This window comes from Cydia pomonella, chromosome 26 (assembly GCF_033807575.1).
Source record: "Cydia pomonella isolate Wapato2018A chromosome 26, ilCydPomo1, whole genome shotgun sequence".
In the NCBI taxonomy this organism is placed as follows: domain Eukaryota; kingdom Metazoa; phylum Arthropoda; class Insecta; order Lepidoptera; family Tortricidae; genus Cydia; species Cydia pomonella.
The window spans coordinates 4,173,717-4,196,329 of record NC_084728.1 but is presented as its reverse complement, the minus strand read 5'-3'; the positions used below and the strand labels follow the sequence as shown (position 1 = coordinate 4,196,329).

General features: G+C 37.4%; 1 protein-coding gene across 1 annotated transcript in view; it reads left to right on the top strand.

Annotated features, from left to right (window-relative positions):
* Positions 1 to 9,002: 9,002 nt before the first annotated feature.
* LOC133532265 (uncharacterized) overlaps positions 9,003 to 22,613 on the top strand; it is a 42,191-nt gene continuing 28,580 nt past the window's right edge. Inside the window, exons 1-2 of the mRNA XM_061870860.1 lie at positions 9,003 to 9,222; positions 19,293 to 19,410. Of these exons, the coding sequence (XP_061726844.1) occupies positions 19,357 to 19,410 (54 nt within the window). The 5' untranslated portion in view covers positions 9,003 to 9,222; positions 19,293 to 19,356. The remainder of the gene's footprint in view (positions 9,223 to 19,292; positions 19,411 to 22,613) is intronic.

Here is a 22,613-nt window from a genome sequence, read left to right as displayed (position 1 = left end):
AGTCTTTTTTTTTCTTAAAAATTATTATATATTTAAAAGCAAGTTTTCTAGCGGTGGTCCTTAGGATGGTATTCCACCCTGTCGTGGTCTAATTCTACCTTTAATGATATTTTAATGGCTTTAGTCTTCGAGCAACACAGGGAAGGGAGACGGCATTCATACTATTTCCCCTCTGCCAAAGCATTGGCACAACTATGTCGGTGCATGTTGTGATTGTGACTCGTCCATACACAAAAAGAGATCGAGGTGTGCAAGATTTGTCTTTGACGTGTGTCGTCATTACAGATTGGATTTTGTATGTAGTGAGTGAGAAGTGCGACTGTCTGCGCCGTTTCCCCCCGCAAAAATGGCAGAAAGATTTGTATGGTAAGATATCGCTTAGGCTCCTCCCTTACTGTCGGAAGCCGATGTTGCTCGAAGGCTTTAGTTTAGTCTATACTGGGGGCCTACCGCGAAAACCGAAATTCGCAAATTGCGGGGATCTTTCTCTTTTACTCTTAGTAAGACGCCATTAGAGTGACAGAGAAAAATGCCCGCAATTGCCGAATTTCGATTTTCCCGGTAGCCGCCCTGTTTGCTTTAAGTGCCAATTACACCCACACTTTATCAGGCCTAATATCAGACCCGATTTTGGGCCCGAGAAATAATATTTTTCCGTTTCACCAAATACCAGCACATCGTTTACAATATTTGAAATTGTCGATTATCAGGTCCGAAATCGGGAATGATTTCGGGCCCGAAATCGGCAAGTGTGGATGTAATTGGCGCTTTAGTGTTTATAACAGGGGACCCAAATGGCAGACCGCGGTCCGGGAACCGGACCGCCGACCTATATTATGTTTTTACTTATTTAAATAATGAGCTCAAGTAGAAACGGACCGCGATGGTAACTTTATTTTTAAAAACCGGACCCCGAAAAAACTAATTGGTGACCCCTGCTTTAGAGTATGTTATCTGGCAGGGTAAAAATGTCCTATTTAGATTTTTAGATTAAACAAATTAGATTCTAATCACCATAATTTTAAATTAGACAAAGAAATCACTGTAGACTATTGTGTGCTCTCATGCAAATATCAAATAATCAGGTTTGGAAGAGCGTTGAACCCCCGGGGAGGATTAGGTGTAAGCGGTGTACCCACTGAACCGCGCGGGGGTTACTGGACCATGCGCGAACCGTACCGGTTGCGCAAGAAGTTACTCTTCTTCAGTTCGGGGTAAATAATTAAACTGCGGGTTTTTTTTTTAACTTTATGTGTGAAGTAAATATTATAGATGATACTGAGCAACTTTTACTACGAGACCAACCTTAAAATCGCGAATAAGTTTTAGAGTCTCCGATAGAATCTTCAAAATCTGATTAGATAAAATGTAATACTTAGTAAACAGCTTTTTGCTCGCTATGTTGGGGGTCCCATGGTAAATATTGCTCGGTACCTATGACCTAACATATATGTTTATGTACCCTTGTTTACACTCATACAAATTACGCAGAAAAACTCGGTACTCGTTGCAATCAAGATTTTTCGGGCGGCGGCAAAATCCCCCTGATCCCTCCCCCCCGTATAAGTATACGTCTCTGAACTATACAAGATAATTAGTAAACGGTAAGTAACCATATAAGTACGTATAACCTTATAAATACTCTGCACACAGTTGAAATGACACAACGCGTTGCACATTCATGTTAATTAATGTTAATTCGCTCTCTCAATGGACAGGGGGTCAAATGTTAAATAATGTTCACACAATGGATCGTTCTCGGCTTTTGACATGTTTTACGATGAAGTAAAGACATGTTGTCATTTTATGATTTTATTGAATGTCCCTACTTGAAATAAAAGCGAAATAAAGTTACTCTGTCCGTCTGTCTGTCTGTTATCTTCACGGTAGACGATAGAAGCTCATTGTCCATAAGCGATATTTATTTATTATATTAAAATTAACTTTACGTGTAGGGGAGGTACCCTAAATAAAATATAAATTTTTAGATTTTATTGTACGACTTTGTCGGCTTTATTGATTTATATATCCATGCCAAATTTCAGCTTTCTAGCACTAACGACCACGGAGCAAAGCCTCGGACAGACAGACAGACAGACAGACGGACATGGCGAAACTATAAGGGTTCCTAGTTTACTACAGAACCCTAAAAAACATTCAATTTGTTTCTCTATCCATTTTAGGGTTTCGGACCCAAAGGGTAAGGGTCTGTCCGTCTGTCACCAGGCTGTATCTCACGAACCGTGATAGCTAGACAGCTGAAATTTTCACAGATGATGTATTTCTGTTGCCGCTATAAGAATAAATACTAATTAAAAAGTATAGAACCCTCGGTGGGCGAGTCAGACTCGCACATGTCCGGTTTTTTGTTTGTTTCACATGGTGCACTCTGTAGATATAGTAGGTATAGATCATGTCATTCACGAAAACGCGTACCTTCACTCGTAATGTCATGTTATTAAAGGTTAGATTTGACAAATCTGCGCGTCATCGTGGATGACGCGAACTGTATAACTTTTACAGTACATATGGTGCTACTATTCCGCACTAGTGCATAAATTAGCACATTATGTAACTATGTCGAAACTTTAAAGAGCCATAGCCATATGTACTGTAAAACTTTGTACGATACATGTGCGAATAGGTAATTCGCAACTCGTGTCGATTTAAAACACTCCCTTCGTTCGTGTTTTAATTTATCGCCACTCGTTATGTATTTCCTATTTTTCGAACTTGTATCGCAAGTGCGAAAAATAGGAAATTCGAAACGAGTGGCGATAAATTAAAACACGACCGAAGGGAGTGTTTTAAATCGACACGAGTTGCGAATTACCTATTCGCACATGTATCGTACAATGTTTTACAGTACATATGGCCCTTTAAATGTCCGACACAGTAACGTAATATGCCAATTTTCGCACTAGTGCTGTAAATTAGCACCATATGTACTGTAAATAACTATTACTAGCTTTTATATTACACTTCCCCTCTTAGTATGTATGGGACAAATCTTGCAAGTTAAATTTGACCCACTTCCCGATTTCCGATGAAGCTGAAAATTTGCATACATATGTAAGTCGGGTGACAATGCAATATTATGGTACTATCAAGCTGATCTGATGATGGAGACAGGAGGTAGCCATAGGAACTCTGTGATAAAACAACGCAACCTAATTGTGTTTGAGGTTTTTAGAATGGTTTTAATGAGTATTAGTTGCCTGTGGAAAAAAAGTACAGTCATAATAAAAGCTTGTACCAAAAATTAAATTTTAGCCAAAAACTTATTGAATGTCGTATTACTCATATTATGAGTAATTTCCTAGCTGATCATCAAAAGTGTAGTGAGGTGCACTATAGGTACAATATTTTATGATCGTGACCATAGATCTTTTGTGTCCTCGTAAAAATAGATGGCCCATTTCGTGATACCACAACAATATCACGATAATCGATTCTGTCATGAACTGTAAAAAAGTACCTACTTAACAGTGGCGGATCGCTCAAAGAACTCGATTCCCACCGGCTTGTCTAATTTCAGCCCGGTGAGTACTTTCAGGATCGGTTCATGGAGAAAAGGAAAGCAAAATATGTCCGGGTTCAAAAATTCAAATATAATATTTTTCCAAATACAAATAGGTACAAATATTTGTGACGCGCCGCCACTGCTACTTAAAGACTTAGAATATCGAGGTCGAGGATTTATCTCCCTTGCATTGCATCATTTACATTATCAGTTGTTTAATCTACATAATTATCTACAGACATATCATAAATAAAAAAACCAGCCAAGTGCGAGTCGGACTCGAGCACTAAGGGTTCCGTACTATTATTTATAAAAACGGCAAAAAAAATATGTTTGTTGTATGGGAGCCCCCCTTAAATATTAATTTTATTCTGTTTATAGTATTTGTTGTTATAGCGGCAACAGAAACACATAATCTGTAGAAATTTCAACTGGCTAACTATCACGGTTCATGAGATACAGCCTGGTGACAGACGGGCAGACAGACAGCGAAGTCTCAGTAATAGGGTCCCGTTTGACCATTTGGGTACGGAACCCTAAAAAGAGATGGACAGAAGACATCATCTCAGTAGCAGGCATCTTAGACTGGCTAAGGTCAGCCCAAAGTAGACACAAATGGAGAAAGTGTGAGAAGGCCCACAGGGGATCCACGTTAGATTAATATAATTATATACTATTGTGTAATGTACACAATAGTATATAATTACTATTACTCTGGAGTTGCAGGCGTATATAGGCTACGGAGACTGCTTACGATCAGGCGGGCCGTATGCTTGTTTGCCACCGACGTAGTATAAAAAAAAATGTAATGTATCTGTTTTATGTAATGTGAAAAAAAAGCTATTTTATTATTATTATTTATTATATCATTAACCCCCTGTGATGCGGTCGAAAACCGAAAATTACCATCAGCATACACAAAATGTTTGTTACAACAAATTTCTTATCTATAAAAAAAATATTTTTACTTTTATTTCATGAGTTTATAACAGAAAAATAATAAACAGTTATAAAACGTATATAAACTAAATACATTAAATCTAAATCTAACAAATTAAAGTGAAAATAAAAGTTACGGAGTAACAAATTAAAGAAAAGTCCCCCAGGTCCGTCACCTGCGGAAGGGTGTCCATAAGGCTAGCTACATTCCCTCGCTAGATGGCAATGCCTATTCTTTGGCCTAGGAACGAGGCAGCCCTAGGACCACTCGAAGTCTCATGTAATCTTTTTTTAAACTTTGGGACAGGGTATGAGCATCTCTACTCCACGGACAATGTACGGATCGGAATGCTGGCCAATGAGAAAGGAAGAAGAGCAAAGGATGCACGTTACCGAAATGAAAATGTTACGTTGGGCCGGAGGAGCTACGAGATTGGACAGGATAAGAAACGAATATGTTAGAGGAACATTCAAGGTCACAAAAATTGAGGACAAACTGCGAGAAAATCGCTTGCGGTGGTATGGGCACGTCATGAGGCTAGACGAGGGCCATATGACGAGAGCAGCAGCGTTATCATGGTCGCATTTTTATCACATGTCATGTCATGCGTCACTTTCGCACTTATATACTTGATAGAATAAATAAATAAAATAAAAATAAAATAAATTTTTATTGGCATTAAGGTAAGTACATTTTAGTGTTGAAGTCCCTGACTTCTGAGCTAGGTAAAAACCTGTGTTACAGAAGTCAGTGTCCTCTCCCAAACATAATAGTAACTATTAAGACATTAACCATTTTCATTTTAGACTTTAAAGTAGATAATTAAGGCTTGTTTTAATATTATAAAACAAATGCCATTCTAATAAGAATACAACGCAATTTATTTTACATATATATTTTTTTTGTGTAGATGTGTGTGTGTGTGTGTGTGTGTGTGTGTGTGTGTGTGTGAGTAAATCAGGGTAAGATGCTTTCAGTTTGTACATAGTCTAATGACAGCAACAAGGACTTAGAATGTGACAGGCATGGTGACAAATGATAAAGAGCCGACCCGACCATATTAGCCCTACAGTAATGCAAATGGCCGCCACCTGGAAAAGCACCATCTAAAAAGACCTTAAAGTGAATAATGTAGATGCAGTGACAACACAAAATAGATTTTTGTGGCGAAAACGTACGAGGGCTGACCCCAAGCCAACGTAGGGTTTCTACCGCAAATACTTGACATATGTTGAATAATAGGTACCTACTCAACCTGCGGCCCGACGGGGTTTTTTTTGGTAGCCCGCCAGGTCCAAACGTCAAATTCTTCAAAATCGTCAAAAACGTCAAAATCTTGCAACCCGAGGCTACAACAGCTACAAGACAAGACACGCCCGTCTTTGTGGCCTTCAAAAAAAGGTTGAGTGCCGCTCGCTGGCTAGGCAGAGGCAGGATACTTTGATACATTTGGTGCTAGAGATCGCATATACACCGTGTTTTTATTGAATTGCGTTAACTTCGGGGTATTGTTAAGTCCGTTTAAGGAAACTACATGACATAGATAATATTCCAAAAAAAAAATTTTTTTTCATATTTTTTTTTAACATTTTTTGTCATAAAAAGTAATTAAATGTTACATATGGCGTTGTTGTTGCACTGGCATTACATTTATCTCAATCAAACAATTGAAAACTGTGACATGTCAATGTCATTTCGAACATCGATCGTCCGAGATAGTACTTACGTTTAGTAACAAATGTATTAACCCGTACTAAACACTAATCAATATGTGAACGGGCCCTAAGGTAAGTGTACACACTCGTAAGGGCTTTATAAGATAAAAATAAAATATTGATTATCTCCGAAATGGAGTTAATTAGAATACCGGTGTCTTTGAGAAAGTTACTTAATTTAAGCTCAGCAATGCACCCTTGAAATTAACGCAAATAAAAAAAAACACGGTGTATATCGCATTGTTATACGCTTTTAATTAGAGACTATTATTTTTCATAACAATAAAATACCTACATGTTTACCGTTCCCATAGCTTAGTTGTAAGCTTGTACGATTCTTATCATTTTCCCGTGTCCAAAAAGTAAAACTGAGTCAAGAGGCTAATTATTATTAAGATACGTATCTGCAGTGTTGTCAGGTAAGCGGAAGAGAATTATCGTATTTGATTGTCAAAATTAACGTACCGATGAAAAAATTATCGTACGCCTGTCAAAAAGGCACTACTCCCAAAATTTCTTGCAAGATAAGCTTACATTTCCAATGTACAATGAAACAAAAATGCAATTTAAGTCTAAATTGCGCAAAAATCTGTTTTATATTTGAGTATTTTTGTGATAGATCCAAACGATTAACAGGAAATTTCGACATTTTTGACGTAAATCAAGGAGCCAAACACCTAAAAGGTGCTAATTGTAGCCTATATCTCAAGGAAAGTGTCATAATTTGCTTCAATTTTTGGTGCCATCGTCTAAGGGCTGAAATTATCGTACATTTGCGTACGACAATGCTCTTTGGAACGTACAACGTACCGGAGCCCAAATTATCGTATGTGTACGATAATTATCATACGCCTGCCAACACTGCGTATCTGACACATTTGTGTACGAGGTGTGAGCCCGTACAGAAAGAAAACGTACAAAGCCGAAGTTTGACAGCAATTCAGGGCCGAATCATGTTGTCCCTTTCTAATGTATGGAACTATCCCTTTCGGCTATTTAGGGTTATCAAAATTCATGTATCTTATCTAATTATAGCCAAAGGTTGTCTGGAAGAGATCGCTTCTTAGCGATGAGACCGCCTGTTGTTATGTGTTGATAAAGAATATTTACTTATTTACTTACTTACTAATTATTCCTCGGAGCGATGCCAGCTATGTCATACTTGACATGTACATATTTTACGACCGGTATGTTTTTTTAAGGTTTCGAGCATTTGTGAGTATATTGTACATATTCGTCGTTTTTTTTTTTTTGTTTTGTTTTTTTACTTTGTTACGTATTGCAATTTAATGGATGACTGTCATTGGTCTTCTTTTATGTAAGCATTTATAATTGTTTAGTTATATTTACGGCTGTTGTTATCCTGAATACCAATAAAATAAAATAAATGTCACTATGATGAGCAAAAAGCAATATGGAAACGGCCCCTAATATGTATAGCATTATAAAGTGGAGCAACCTTCCCTCCTTCACGCATCACCTACGACACACAATATCCATACGCGCGCACACATGCACGGGTGTAACAGGTGGGCACTCACACAGGTGTAACGTTGGTACAGGGGGTTTGGAAAAGGGGACAAAAGAGGATAAATTTAACGATTTGCTAACCTAGTTGCCTACTAAGAAGGAGGTTTACGGGTTCGAATCCCGGTCCCGGTAAGATTTTTTTAAATGATACAGTATAGGCGCATGCATACGATTCGCACGTCGTCTTTAAGGGAGAAAAGGCAAAAAAAAAACGACCAAGTGCGAGTCGGAGTCGCGCACTAAGGGTTCCGTACCATTATCTATAAAAACGGCAAAAATGGCGTTTGTTGTATTGGGAGGCCCCCTAAATATTTATTTTATTCTGTTTTTTAGTATTTGTTGTTATAGCGGCAACAGAAATACATCATCTGTGAAAATTTCAATTGTGTAGCTATCACGGTCCATGAGATATAGCCTGGTGACAGACGGACAGACAGTAAGACGGACGGACAGCGGAGTCTTAGTAATAGGGTCCCGTTTTACCCTTTGGGTACGGAACCCTAAAAAGCAAGTGTGAGGGGGTGATGCAGTGAGTGATAGATGTTCAGAAATAATGATTCGAATGCACATACATAAATAGCATAGGTTATTATATTTGTGTAGGTTTGTTGTTATTTTTCCACATTGGTAGCAAAGAAAAAATATGCCTAAAATTCAAAATTCAAAAATGAATTCTCAAAGTAGAGTAGATCTCAAACGGCTCTTACGTAAGTCAGTACAATGTCATGAATAATACATACTAAACATTTATAAAAATAGCGAAAAAACGTATGGAACCCTTTAAATTCCAGAGATTTTAAAATGAAACATCATATAATATAGCCCAAACACGAAAATATCGGAGTGGTCGATTAGGTGATAAAAATTCAGTAATTTCATGATTTCAAAACACGTTTCGTAATTATACATTTATGCAAACATCCACAGACAGGTACATTATGTTTTATTTATTTTATTTAATAAACTATTAGTTAATTGAGAATTGGTTACACTATAAATAGTCTTGTACCTAAAACAAAATTTTATTTACACTTTGTTTTAAACAAAAATACTTGCACGTACCATAATCCTATCAAAATTTACATCATGCTGTATATCTTATCACTACTGGACTAAAACATATACGTAATCGGCATACTAATCTATGCACCCATATTTTAAAAATCCAATCTTAACTCAATGCATTACGACCCAATTTCATACGACACCACAGCATTCTACATGTAGCACGTAAAGTACTGGCTATTATAACTTGGTCTTCCTTCCCGCTCTCTCTTCGTACAAATATAGAGAGAAAAAGGCGATTTTTATACAATTTCACAGACCAATTAACAACGGTTACTCTTTGTTCCGATTTTGAAAATTCAATTTCGTATTCACTTTTGTACCGCGTAGCGAAGTGGACGTTTCCCGCGTAAAGTTTTGTTTTTAATTTTTACTTTTATGTGTTGTATTTTTGGTGGCCAGTGTTTTTATACTTTTAAGAAGTCTTAGTGTTGGATTGTTTTTTTAATGTAAGTATTTTATTGGTGTTTTCCAGTTAACACTCGTAAATTACGTCAACTTAACGATTATTGCTTTCGTAGGTTATATGGTAGGTATTATGTATTTAAAATTCAGTATTGCATAAAGATACGAGTATCAATCACGATTTGGTATTGCTTTTTTTTTATTAATGGATTTCAAAATCATTGATTTTTATCGCATTTTCTACCTAAAGATACCTTAATTTTTATAACACTAAAAAAAACATCTTCGATAAAAAAGGATCGGTGAGGGTGGGGGGGTGTTGTGAGGGGGGTTATTATTATGTGTTATGTTATGTCTTAGTGATACTTCGTAGTATTCAATTGTGTCGTTTAACAGTGTAAGACTGTAATGCTGTGTAAATAGTAAATGAATACATAAATAATAAATAAATGTCATACAAAGTTTCCTGAAATGCGATCTTATAAAAGAAAAAAATACGTTTTTTAGCGAATATGGCCAAAACTCATATAACATTTTTTGCTCCTTATGACCTCAGGAATGCGTGGCTAAAATCTGTCGGGTTTAATTGCCCCACGGTGTACATGTACCTACAAGTACGTACTTATTATTGCCCAGGTCACAAAGGTAGACTAAAGGACATTTAATGATATTATCTATATTTTATCACATAAAATCATTGACTAAACCAACAAAGATAGACTTATCTGTCTTATCACCTGCTATCACTATGATAACAAATCTACGTCAACTCTAAATAGCTCTTATATACAGCTTAATAAAATACATATTTGCTGGGACGCTTTTGATAAAGATATAGTTGCATATACCTATGAAGTATATATAGCTAAATTTTTCGTCGTGTAATGGATATTATCCTTATCTTAACTAATTACAAAATTTGCGAAATATATATGACATTCAATATCATAAACGTAATGAAATCCGAATTATTTTAGACCTACCTAAAAATATTTAGCGAAGTTAGGGACCGGTGGCGAAGTTATGGTATTTTAAAATAGGTATGTAGTTTTTACTTTATTTTCACGCAGCTCTTTTCTTCAATGAACATTTATTTTTTGGTAAAATTATTTTTTTTTAATATTCTTCAGATGAAGTTGGGCACCAATGGCGAAATTAGGGTTCCCTAGGGCAGATACACACACTTACACAGTACACTTATTTTTAATGATTTGCAACATCGAAGACGGGGTTACGAATGAGTAGGTACAAAAATCAAATCATCGATTGCATCGTGTCTGTATATGTAAACTGTAAAAACCATAATGCAACGTCGGTGGCAAACAAGCATACGGCCCGACTGATGGTAACCAGTCTCCGTAGCCTATGGACGCCTGCAACTCCAGAGGTGTTACATGCACGTTGCCCTCGTTGAGCTCTAATAACGCATAGGTATATTTGGCTCTAACGTATTCGTCTAAAAAAAACCGGACAAGTGCGAGTCGGACTCTCCCACCGAGGGTTCCGTACTTTTTAGTATTTGTTGTTATAGCTGCAACAGAAATACATCTGTGAAAATTTCAACTGTCTAGCTATCACGGTTCATGAGATACAGCCTGGTGACAGACGGACGGACGGACGGAAGGACAGCGGAGTCTTAGTAATAGGGTCCCGTTTTACCCTTTGGGTACGGAACCCTAAAAAACATGTACCCGTAGGCAAGACTGTAACGTTCTCGACATTTTCCTGTCTGGATTTTGGCTCCCGATGAATATTTTTTTAATATTAGATCTATATAACCAGTATCTGTGTCTGTACGTTTTGCCTTTTTAGGGTTCCGTAGCCAAATGGCAAGAAACGGAACCCTTATAGATTCGTCATGTCCGTCTGTCTGTCCGATTATGTCACAGCCACTTTTTTCCGAAACTATAAGAGCTATACTGTTCAAACTTAGTAAGTGGATGTATTCTATGAACCGCATTAAGATGTTCACACAAAAATAGAAATAAAAAAAACAATAAATTTTGGGGGTTCTCCATACTTAGAACTGAAACTCAAAAAATCTTTTTTCATCAAACCCGTGTGTGGGGTATCTATGGATAGGTCTTCAAAAATGATATTGAGGTTTCTAATATAATTTTTTTCTAAACTGAATAGTTTGCGCGAGAGACACTTCCAAAGTGGTAAAAATGTGTGTCCAAAGTGGTAAAATGTTGAACAAGATCTAGTAAGTAGATTTTTTTTAATGCGTCATAAATGGTACGGAACCCTTCATGCGCGAGTCCGACTCGCACTTGGCCGCTTTTTTGATATTCTTATTTTTAAAAGAACTAGGTTACTTTAAAAAGCGCTAAAAATGGCTAAATAAATGCGCCGTAAACAGACGCCTAGCGTACAAATCGGCAACAATAAACACAAAAATCTAGGTATACGGTCAGACACAGATAATTTATTTCTTATTCCGTTCCCAAAATGTTATTACAATTGGTTGAGTTTTCGAGGAGGAAACTATCGAGAACGAACGAAACCTAGATTTCTGAGAATTTTAAGCAAGAAGCGCCACGGAAATAAATTCTTATATCTGAGAAGAGGTTCAGCTGGTATTTCCTCTTAAGAGGCTGTCAATACCTAAAGCGCGCACACTGTCTATTTGTATCGGAGTAAATGAGATAGCACTGTCGCATGTTACTGGGCCTGGGCAAGGGAATAATAAGAAAAATATTTAAATAAAAAAAAGTGCATTATTAGTGTAATATTTTACTCGTTAGCGGTTTAGATATAAATGTTTCGAAATTGTGATTTTAATTGCAGACCCATAAGTCAAAACAATAAAGACATAGAACCGTTTAATTGTGATTTTAAGACCAATCTTTGCAATTATTTTCTATCGAGCCGATTTCGTTCAATCATGTATCGAGTACAACCACGGTCTTTGAAATATAATTAATATGAACATATATTTTTCTTACTTGACTAAAACAAATAGTCTTCCTTAAAAAACTGTTTAAGTAACATCAATTTCAAGGACATTGGGTGACAGCCCCTTAAGGTGTATTCGGGTTATTATGAACCGTCGGATAATACCGAAAAGGGAGAGTCCCTTTTATGAAATTTCATCAGATTTTCAGAATTATCCGACATACGAAATTACCCAAATACGATACTTTGCCTAACTAGGATTTTTTGCTAGACAACGATTGTAATAGTATTTTATGCAACAGTTGTATAAGAAGGGTCAAAAAAGGCGAGTGGCGTGAGTTACAATGTGAGCCGGAGCCGAAGGCGTAGGCGAACATTGTAAAGGAATACGCCACGAGAATTTTTTGACCTACTTATACAACGTTGCATACAATATTTTTCCTACGAGTCAACAAAAATAAATCTTAATTTAGGTAAACAAATTACAGCAAAAGTATATAGCCCAGACGCGCGAGCATACCTTGTTACGCGCCCGGCCCGCCCCGGGCCGCGGCCGGCCGGTCAGCGACACCTCGTAACTCATGAGGCCCTGGTACTTGCTACTTGCTAAATTAATATTTTGGACAGTTTTTCTCAATTTTGGCCGGAGACTAACAAGCAACGCTAAGCGGTCTTCGTAGTCTATGGGTGTTGCTATATTACGGGTGTCACATGCGTATTTCTGACTTATGAAGTAATTATTTTTACTATGCAACCAAATGAATATTTTGTAAGTTGGCAGCAATGCACTTAGTTTAAAACTGTATTCGTTTTGGTTTTGTTAGGTTGGTAGCCATTAATCGCAGTAACGTTATAGCTTATAAAAGCACAAGAGCTTTTATGAGGAATAGACAATACAGACTTTCTTGAAATCTTTTATGTATGTTCTTATATTCGTGTTAATGAATGCATAAATGACAGATAACAGTAGAGGAGTAGGAAAAGTTATTAACTAGCGAATACACAACAATGTGTTGTCCATTTTGAAATTGTTAAGTATTTGCTCAAGTGTTTTACTACATAGTAGAGAAGTGTGTCACTTTTGCGAAATGCATACATTTATTATAGTAGGCAAAAGATAAGAATCCAAGAACATATTATTATGGTTTACTGAGTTTATTATGTGGTATAAAAACACACACAATAGGTATTTTTTATACTACGACGTTGGCAAACAAGCATACGGCCCGCCTGGTATATAGATTCGAACCAAGCTAACTCCTTAGACTTTGCAATAACAAAGTGTGTAGTGTCACGCAATAACAAAGTGTTAATCCCCTCCCTCCTTCGGTAGTGTTTTAATTAATCGCCACTCGTTTTGAATTTCCTATTTTTCGCACTTGTATCGTAATGTACAGTCAGCGTCGAATACTTTGTAGCAGTCAAAGTGGCCAAATAGTTCGGTACACCATACTAACTATATGGTGTACCGAACTATTTGGCTACTTTGGTGGCTACAAAGTATTTGACGCTGACTGTACTAATGTATGTTTCATGTCACTTTATGATGTTACTATAAATCAGTAATACAACTTTTAAAGAGCCCTTTGAGGCCTACCTGCAGAATAAATTTTTGAATTTTGAAAATTGTACACAATTTTTTTTTGTTCGTATTTTTAAATATTATTTCTTAAATATTTTTTAACAAGCAGATACATCTGTGAATGATGCTATTAAGCTTAGAAATAAATTGTCTTGGATGCGACCTGAACCCACGACTACTAGATCAGTATTACAGTGCTCTGTCATCTGAGCTACCAAGACCGTACCCAATACGACCCGTGTCCAATAGGACCCGGATCCAATAGGACCCGGATCCAATAGGACCCGGATCCAATAGGACCCGGATCCAATAGGACCCGGATCCCCCGTACCGTACCCGTATTTAGAATCACGAGCTCTTATGATCTTAATAGGAGAAAAAAGTTTCACACATTGTCATTGCAAAAGCCGATGCAAAGTTAGTTTGGTTCGATTCTATTTCGACTACAAGACAAAATTACATTATACTAGAGTAGATTTAGACCAAGATACCTAAGTCTGTAGCGATTTTGATAGCACAGACTGTGCAAGTGTTATTTTAATCGAAGTTCTATGAAATTATGAAATTATCTTGGTCTAACTCTACAAGGTGCCCGTGAGCATTGCAAGAGATTTTAACGGTGCATTCCTGGTAATATTTAGAAACTAAAATGTCATATAAAATTTTCTGGATTAGGCCTAGTTTCAGAGATAATTAAATGTTTTTCGAAATCATCCTTTCGCCATAAGTCGGTACAAAACACATTTTGACTGCGGTATTGCCACTTTGAGGTCTAGTCTGGACATACCTATTGATTGACATCGAAAAATTAAAAAAATGTATTCGAGAGGCCGTCCCCAAATAAATAAAAACTTTTTAGTTAATTTTAGGTTGTGTTTATCAATAAAAATTACGTTTTATGTACAGGAGTGTTCAAAAAAAGGAGAAAAAACACAATTTTTTTTTGTCGAATTTCACTAAAAGTCATATAATTTTTTTTGCTTCTGTTGGAATGCAGGAATGCACCGTTAAAATCTCTCGCAATCACACGGGCACCTTGTATAATGTGAAGTCTAGAATAGAAGTTGCAAGTAACGTACCTAAACAAACGAATTTACCTTCATTTCTTCTTAATCGCGTACTCCAGTTTATTAACAGTGTACAATCGCCATCAGATATATCAGAGCGGCCAAGGTGCTCACTAATATCTGAACACGCCTCTATTGCCAAGGCGTTAGAGCGCGTGTTCAGATATATGTGAGCACCCTGGCCGCTCCGATATATCTGATGGCGACTGTAATTCCATAAGATCTCGCCTCAAAAGTCAACTTTGCCGTCCCCGTGGGAAAATACAACTTTTATAGTCTACCACCAACTGGTATTAATTGAGACTTTAGGTCATTATTCTTAGTGTCAAGATTATGTTAGTGTTTTTAAGCTATATATTAATGAACAGTGTACAAACCTTTTATTTATATCAAGTATTGGTTAAAATACATGTAAATTTTTAATATAATAAAATAAAAACAACCATCGTAAAACTTTTAGGTTTGGCAGATGCTAATAAATGCCTTAATAGTTGTTTACATGATTTACCATTGCTATTGGACTTAAATTTGGGACATTCTTACACAAATTGACTAAGTCCTATGGTAAGCTCAAGAAAGCTTGTCTTGTGAGTACTCAGATAACGATATGTATAATACACAAATACTCAAATACATAAAAATATCCATGACTCAGGAACAAATATTTTACGTAAAATAATTTGTAATAAAGTGCTTATCACACAAATACATTAACTTTACGTAACATTATTTGTAATAAAGAATGATCACAGTATTTTCGGTAACACCCCACCTGCTAGGTTTGGGGTTGGAACAGTTGTGGGACCGTTGGACAGGTGCCAGATGCGTAATGCGTAGAGACGAGTTCGAATTGTGAAATTACGAGTATAAACATGATTCGATATTGATCAGATATTATTTGAAGTTCAATTAAAAATCAAGTAAAGATTTTTAAGTGGTGGCAAAGACAATTTTAAATAAATAAATAAATATTATAGGACATTATTACCTACACAAATTGACTAAGTCCCACAGTAAGCTCAATAAGGCTTGTGTTGAGGGTACTTAGACAACGATATATATAATACATATATAAATACTTAAATACATAGAAAACACCCATGACTCAGGAACAAATATCCATGCTCATCACATGAATACATGCCCTTACCAGGATTTAAACCCGGGACCATCAGCTTCGTAGGCAGGGTCACTACCCACTCGGCCAGACCGGTCGTTAAAAAAAATAGAGGTGTATTGTCAAAGAAAACTTTGTAGCCACGTAAATTTACTGCCATCTTTTGCTACATGATTACAACTTTTAGAATTCCATTTGACTTTGATCCTTATTCTGGTTCTCTGCCTTTTCGTCGAAAATTATATTGCCGAATGTGAAATTTTTGCCGCCAACCAACTTTTCGCAGAAATTTCATTTGGGCGAATTTCATTTCCCAACTTTACATAATCCAACCTAACCTAACCCAACCTAGTACGCAATTTTCATTTCCCAACTATGGGGTTGGGAAATGAAATGTTTGCGAAATAATTATTTGGTAAAAGTTATTATGCCAACTAAAACGTCTGCGAAAAATTTGGTTGGCAAGTGAAATTCGGCATTACAATTTTCGGCGAAAAAGCAGGATACCCCTTATTCTTTCACTGATATGTGATAAATTTCAAAAAGTGGCGTCATAATCTTATCGCTCGAAACGATGTCGCCATACCTTTGGCCTTCTATCTATTTATTGGGGCCACTTTTTGATATTTAACAAATTTAACACATCCGTGAAAGTATTAAAAAATATATATATTTCGGACCACACAATCCATATTTCGTTAGTTACAAATATACTTAAATTACTATGTTAGTACCTAAACAAAGATGTTGGGAGGCCCAGTGTATAATTAATGCACTGTCCCATCTCAAGATCAAAGTCAAATGACATTCTAAAAGTTTTAACGTGTCGGTAGATGGTAGTAAATTTACTATGGCTACAAAGTTTTCTTTGACAATCCTCTATTTCCAATTCTGTTTGGTGGTGGATACATGTCACTGTAATGACTGTACATTCACAAAAGAAAAACGTACATAAGGTACGCCCATTTGTATGTACCTATCGCTTTTTCATGTCGTATGAAGGTGATGAAGGTGCGGTCTTCCATTATACGTGACCCGACACACACTTGGCCGGTTTTTAGGATTCCGTAACCAAAATGGCAAAAACGGAACCCTTATAGCTTTGTCGTGTCCGTCTGTCTATACGTAATGGCTGTCTGTGACCCCTTTTACTCGAAAACTTTAAGCTACATTTTAATGAAATTTAGAACCTGCGGTGGCAGCATGGTTCCATTTTAATCACTTGTCACTATGCCCGTCACTTTCGCCCTTACATACTTGTTAGAACGTGACAGGCATGGCGACAAATGATAAAGAACCGACCATATTAGCCCTTCTGAACACGTTTTATATTTATTTCGCTTTATACCATACCCATTAGCTGTTTTACATGAGGCAAGGATTGTCGGGGAATTCCGAAAATGGACTCTAATTTGATAAGATTATGGTAAATTATCACAGTTACCTACATTCAGATCTGCCACTTTGTTTTTTTTTTGTCGATGATAATAACATTTTATTTCCAATGACATAATGGATATATACAGACGATTATTCTATATTTTTCCTACTCCTCTACTGTTATCTGTCATTTATGCATTCATTAACACGAATATAAGAACATACATAAAAGATTTCAAGAAAAGTCTATATTGTCTATTCCTCATAAAAGCTCTTGTGCTTTTATAAGCTATAATGTTACTGCGATTAATGGCTACCAACCTAACAAAACCAAAACGAATACAGTTTTAAACTAAGTGCATTGATGCCAACTTACAAAATATTCATTTGGTTGCATAGTAAAAATAATTACGTCATAAGTCAGAAACACGCATGTGACACCCGTAATATAGCAACACCCATAGACTACGAAGACCGCTTAGCGTTGCTTGTTAGTCTCCGTAGGCTACGGTGGCCAAAATTGAGAAAAAACTGTCCAAAAAATTAATTTAGCAAGTAGCAAGTACCAGGGCCTCATGAGTTACGAGGAGGTGTCGCCGACCGGCCGGCCGCGGCCGGGGGCGGGCCGGGCGCGTAACAAGGTATGCTCGCGCGTCTTGGCTATATACTTTTGCTGTAATTTGTTTACCTAAATTAAGATTTATTTTTGTTGACTCGTAGGAAAAATATTGTATGCAACGTTGTATAAGTAGGTCAAAAAATTCTCGTGGCGTATTCCTTTACAATGTTCGCCTACGCCTTCGGCTCCGGCTCACATTGTAACTCACGCCACTCGCCTTTTTTGACCCTTCTTATACAACTGATGCATAAAATACTATAAAATAGGCCGAGGGTCTACAGTATGGGGTTCTTCAAAAAAGGAGTTTACAGATTTTTAAAGGGTCGGCAACGCGCATGTAATACCTCTGGAGTTGCAGGCGTCCATAGGCTGCGGTGACTGCTTACCATCAGGCGGGCCGTATGCTTGTTTGCCACCGTCGTGGTATAAAAAAAAAGGCCCTTGAGGTATTATACCAAGGATGCTGGCGGCATTTGTATCGCAATACTGATACGTTGTGCGAGGAAGCCACCAGCTCTTCGGTCACCAGTTACGTCAACCAGACGGTTACGATACACTTTGGTTGGAATAAAAACATTCTATTATCATAGATACCAGGTGTCTTGTATATTCTACATCCAGGTCATAAAACCTGTTATTTGTTCCCACGGGGCCGGTAAAGTTGCCCTTTGCGGCGAGACCCTTATGGATACAGTCTAGTGGTTTTACTGACTTTTGCAACTTACATTTGCAAAACACGCTGTTACTTAAGTTTATTGGGTGTGACTGATGTTGCCAGACACGTTTCGAAGTATTTTTTAACGAATCGTAGATCAAGACTCGGAACTGGTTTATAATATACCGGTTTATTTCGGTTTTCATCCAAAGTTTTATAAGAACGCGAACATTTTAAGAACTTTATTGTAATCTAAACAAAACCGGTTTATTCGATGAGCGACGAAACGGCCGGGCGGCCTGTGCCCCGTAAACATAGATATAATACCGACATAGGAAGAAACCGGTTTTTATTGCTCTAATCCGGGTTTGACAAGAACTGTTCTTATAAAAACCGGTTTAAAAATAACCGTTTTTCGAGGGAAACCTAAAACGTTAGAACGTGACAGGCACGATGACAAATGATAAAGAGCAGGGGGCCTACCGCGAAAACCGAAATTCGCAAATTGCGGGAATCTTTCTCCTTTACTCTTATTAAGACGTAATTATAGTGAGAGAGAGAAATGCCCGCAATTTATGAACTTCGATTTTCCCTGACTATCTTAGCCCAACTGGTCATGTTTGGCACATAATACTGTAGGTACCTAATATTTTTATAAGATACCTATAATCTCTCCTAAAACTTTACAAGTACCTATGTGTAAATGTAAAGACTATGTGGGATTATGATACCTTAAACGGTAGATTTAAAATGCTTTACAAAATGTATATATCAACTCTGTTTTTATTGTTTCCAGGTACATATTAAATAATGGATTTTCGGATAGACTTACCGTGAGCTACAAGAAAAACTGAAACAAAATGGCGGAAAATGAGGGACCTGTTGTCGTGGAGGATCTGCCGATATCATTCCAGGTAATTTTTTAAATTCACTCTGTATAGATAGATACGTCACTGACACACGCCAATGTCCCGCAATTGCCCCCGTAACACAAATAACTGTTACTTTCCTCGTATTCGAAATGAAAAGTAGTGTTTAACTCGGGTTAAAAACATCATTTCATCCCTTGGTTAACAATCTATTAGGTATTGTTGATATTCTGCCGCTTATACACAATAAGTAAAGTATCGGGTACCTATGTAAAGTTGTTTTTTTCAACAGTTTAATTAGAGCTAAAAAAAAATTCTATTTTGTGATAACGTTTGATAAGTTAGCTTTAAATTAAATGGTACCATAGAGATTATAATATATGTATAAGGAAAGAGTGCTAACTCCATACATCAGTTTTCTTACCAAAACGCGGGTTATTTCGTAGTCAACATCTTGTACGTATATCACTTTGCCTTTTGTACACTTTTCTTTTTTTTTGTATTTAATTTACATTTTATCAATTTCTCACAGGTTTGTAGGTGTCTCTGAGAAATGGATAAAATAAGAATTAAATTATTAAGGCTTGAAAAGTTTTATACATAAAATAAAATAATAAATAAATATTATAGGACATTATTACACAAATTGACTAAGTCCCACAGTAAGCTCATGAAGGCTTGTGTTGTGGGTACTTAAACAACGATATATATAATATATAAATATTTATAAATACTTAAATACATAGAAAACACCCATGACTCAATAACAAATATCTGTGTTCATCACACAACTAAATGTCCTTATCAGGATTTGAACCCGGAACCATCGGCTTCATAGGAAGGGTGACTACCCACTAGGCCAGACTGGTCGTCATAAAAGCAATGTTATTTTTTGCTTACAAGTGAATAAGCACCTAACACTTTATTAATACTTATTATACCGCTTGTTTTATCATAGCCACTGTACCATGAGTCATCTTTTGCTAGTCACCTTTATGCCAAAAGGTACGATAATATGACGAAGTTCAAAAACGCGTAACCGATTAAAAGAGTTCCGCTCTGTTGCCCCATTGGCTCACACCTGTGTGTATTCGCGCTGGGAAAGCTGGGGCAAGTCCACTTTTTAGGCACGCCAGGGTATTATTATTATTTAAAATTTATTGCACAATCAAAAATAAGTACAAATGGTGGACTTAATGTCTTAAGGCATTCTCTACCAGTCAACCATCGGCGTCTCCCACGCGGCGGGCGAAAACGACCACTCCCGAGCATTCCCGAACATACCATTCAGACGCCGCGGGCGGCGGGCCGCTGTCGGACGCGGGCGGCGGGTAAAAACGACCCCGGCCTAAGACTAAATTTAAAAAAAGTTCAGAATTGTTTTATAGCTAGAATCTACGTCTGGTTTAAGTTTGCGATTATATCAAAAATATATACTGTATCCCAGCTTACCTTTGCAACCCGATACGTACAATTGTTCGATGGTGGAAAGAAGCGAAGAATTCCTCGGAGCACTCCCACTCACACTGCGCAGTTTTCACGATACAGGCCGTTAAGTCACATGGACGCCTTGCCTCCATAGAGGTACAAGAAGTATAGAGATGAAATAGTAGAGCGGGCAGATGACCGAACGAGATGCTCTTATGGAACTTTTAGTAGGGGGAGCAGAGATAGCGCTTCGCTATGATTGTTTGTCCTTGTCACAGTCTCATTTTTTTTATTCCCCGTAAATTTTAGTATGGTTTATGGTGGGCAACAAATAACCAGACCAAATTACGTAGGTTGTTTTTGGTATGTTGTCAGGAATGTTAAAACGTGTCTTTAATTTGGCGCATTGCTATGTTCTGTCCCTCACGGGCAGACGCGAATAACATATCTATACTTGGCGCAAAACTAAATGGCGAGTCAGGTCATAATGCCACCTCTTTCACTCTTGGTTGGTCTAAACAAGGGTAAAGGAGATAGCATTATGATCTCAGTAGCCAGTTAATTTTGCGGCAAGTATAGTTGATCCTACCATCTATAGTCACCTCAAACCCCGTTACACACGAGGTCATTTAACACTAATCTCACCATTTGTTCCTGGGATATACGGTTCTAATCTACCATGCATCAGTTGTGACGTCACATCCGGCCTATACAATATGGCGGCTGTGGTCTAATTATTTCGCTTTATGGTGTATAGTTCGGTTTAAATATCTGTGCGGTTTTTCATATGATATCGTAGATTTATAATAACATTAGCTTAATAATACAGTTGGCATTATTTTAAGATGTCTAAGAAAAGTACCTTTTTACAATAATCTTTATACTTAGTAAGATTTGCAAATAAACAACTCTGTGTTCTAAAAGCTTTTAAAAATAATCTGGGGCAGGGGTTAAGAGAGCTAGGTTGGGGTCCCCGTTCTGGCTTATACCTGATCCAGCAAATATCACTGGCAGTACAGCACGGTAATGCGGGCAGTATTTTTGGAACTTTTGCCCCGGGTACGTGTCGTCTCGGGTATAATATGACGGCGTAAGTAGCGTTAGGTTTTTGGACAAGCTTGCTGCAGATTTTATCTTGTACATTTTTGACGAAGCCAGTGGAGGATTATCACTGTTGTATATTGGACGAAAAACGATCCTTGCAAGAGTCATCGGGCCCGTCATCGCTTCCGATCGCAAGGTGTCCTTCGGCAAGATGGAATGGATGTAAAGGTCAGATGGGATGATCAAATCGACCGATTTGATCAGGAAAAAAATGGTGTCAATCTCATCTAGTGTGCACACGTATACAATTTAATCACCAATTTTAGATTTATGGTGAGATTCGCGCGCACGAAATAAAAAACTGCCCCTAAACGCACATACTAACGGTTAGACGCCCAAAAAAGATGTGTACGATCTATGTGTGGTCTAAAAATGATAGAAAGTTGTATTTCGAAATATAGTTGTAAAATTTGAGCTCACCCCCACCCCTGCCTGTACCTGCCTACGCCCATGTTCACACCACCTGATTTGATGAGGCAATTTAATCAGATTGTGCGAAAGTTGTCTTCGTCTGGACTGGCTGTAATAAGTCCTATGGGGACGCCAGAAGTCCGCCAGATTACTGTCGAGGGGCGAGGTAATTAGAGTCGGGGCGGGGCGATGCGTGGCCGTTCTGTATGATAAATTGATAATATAGTCTGTCAAGCAAAGTATGTCAGTAGCAATGTACAGCAAAGCCAAGTAGGGCAACACTCAAAAAGCAGTATTACGTTGGC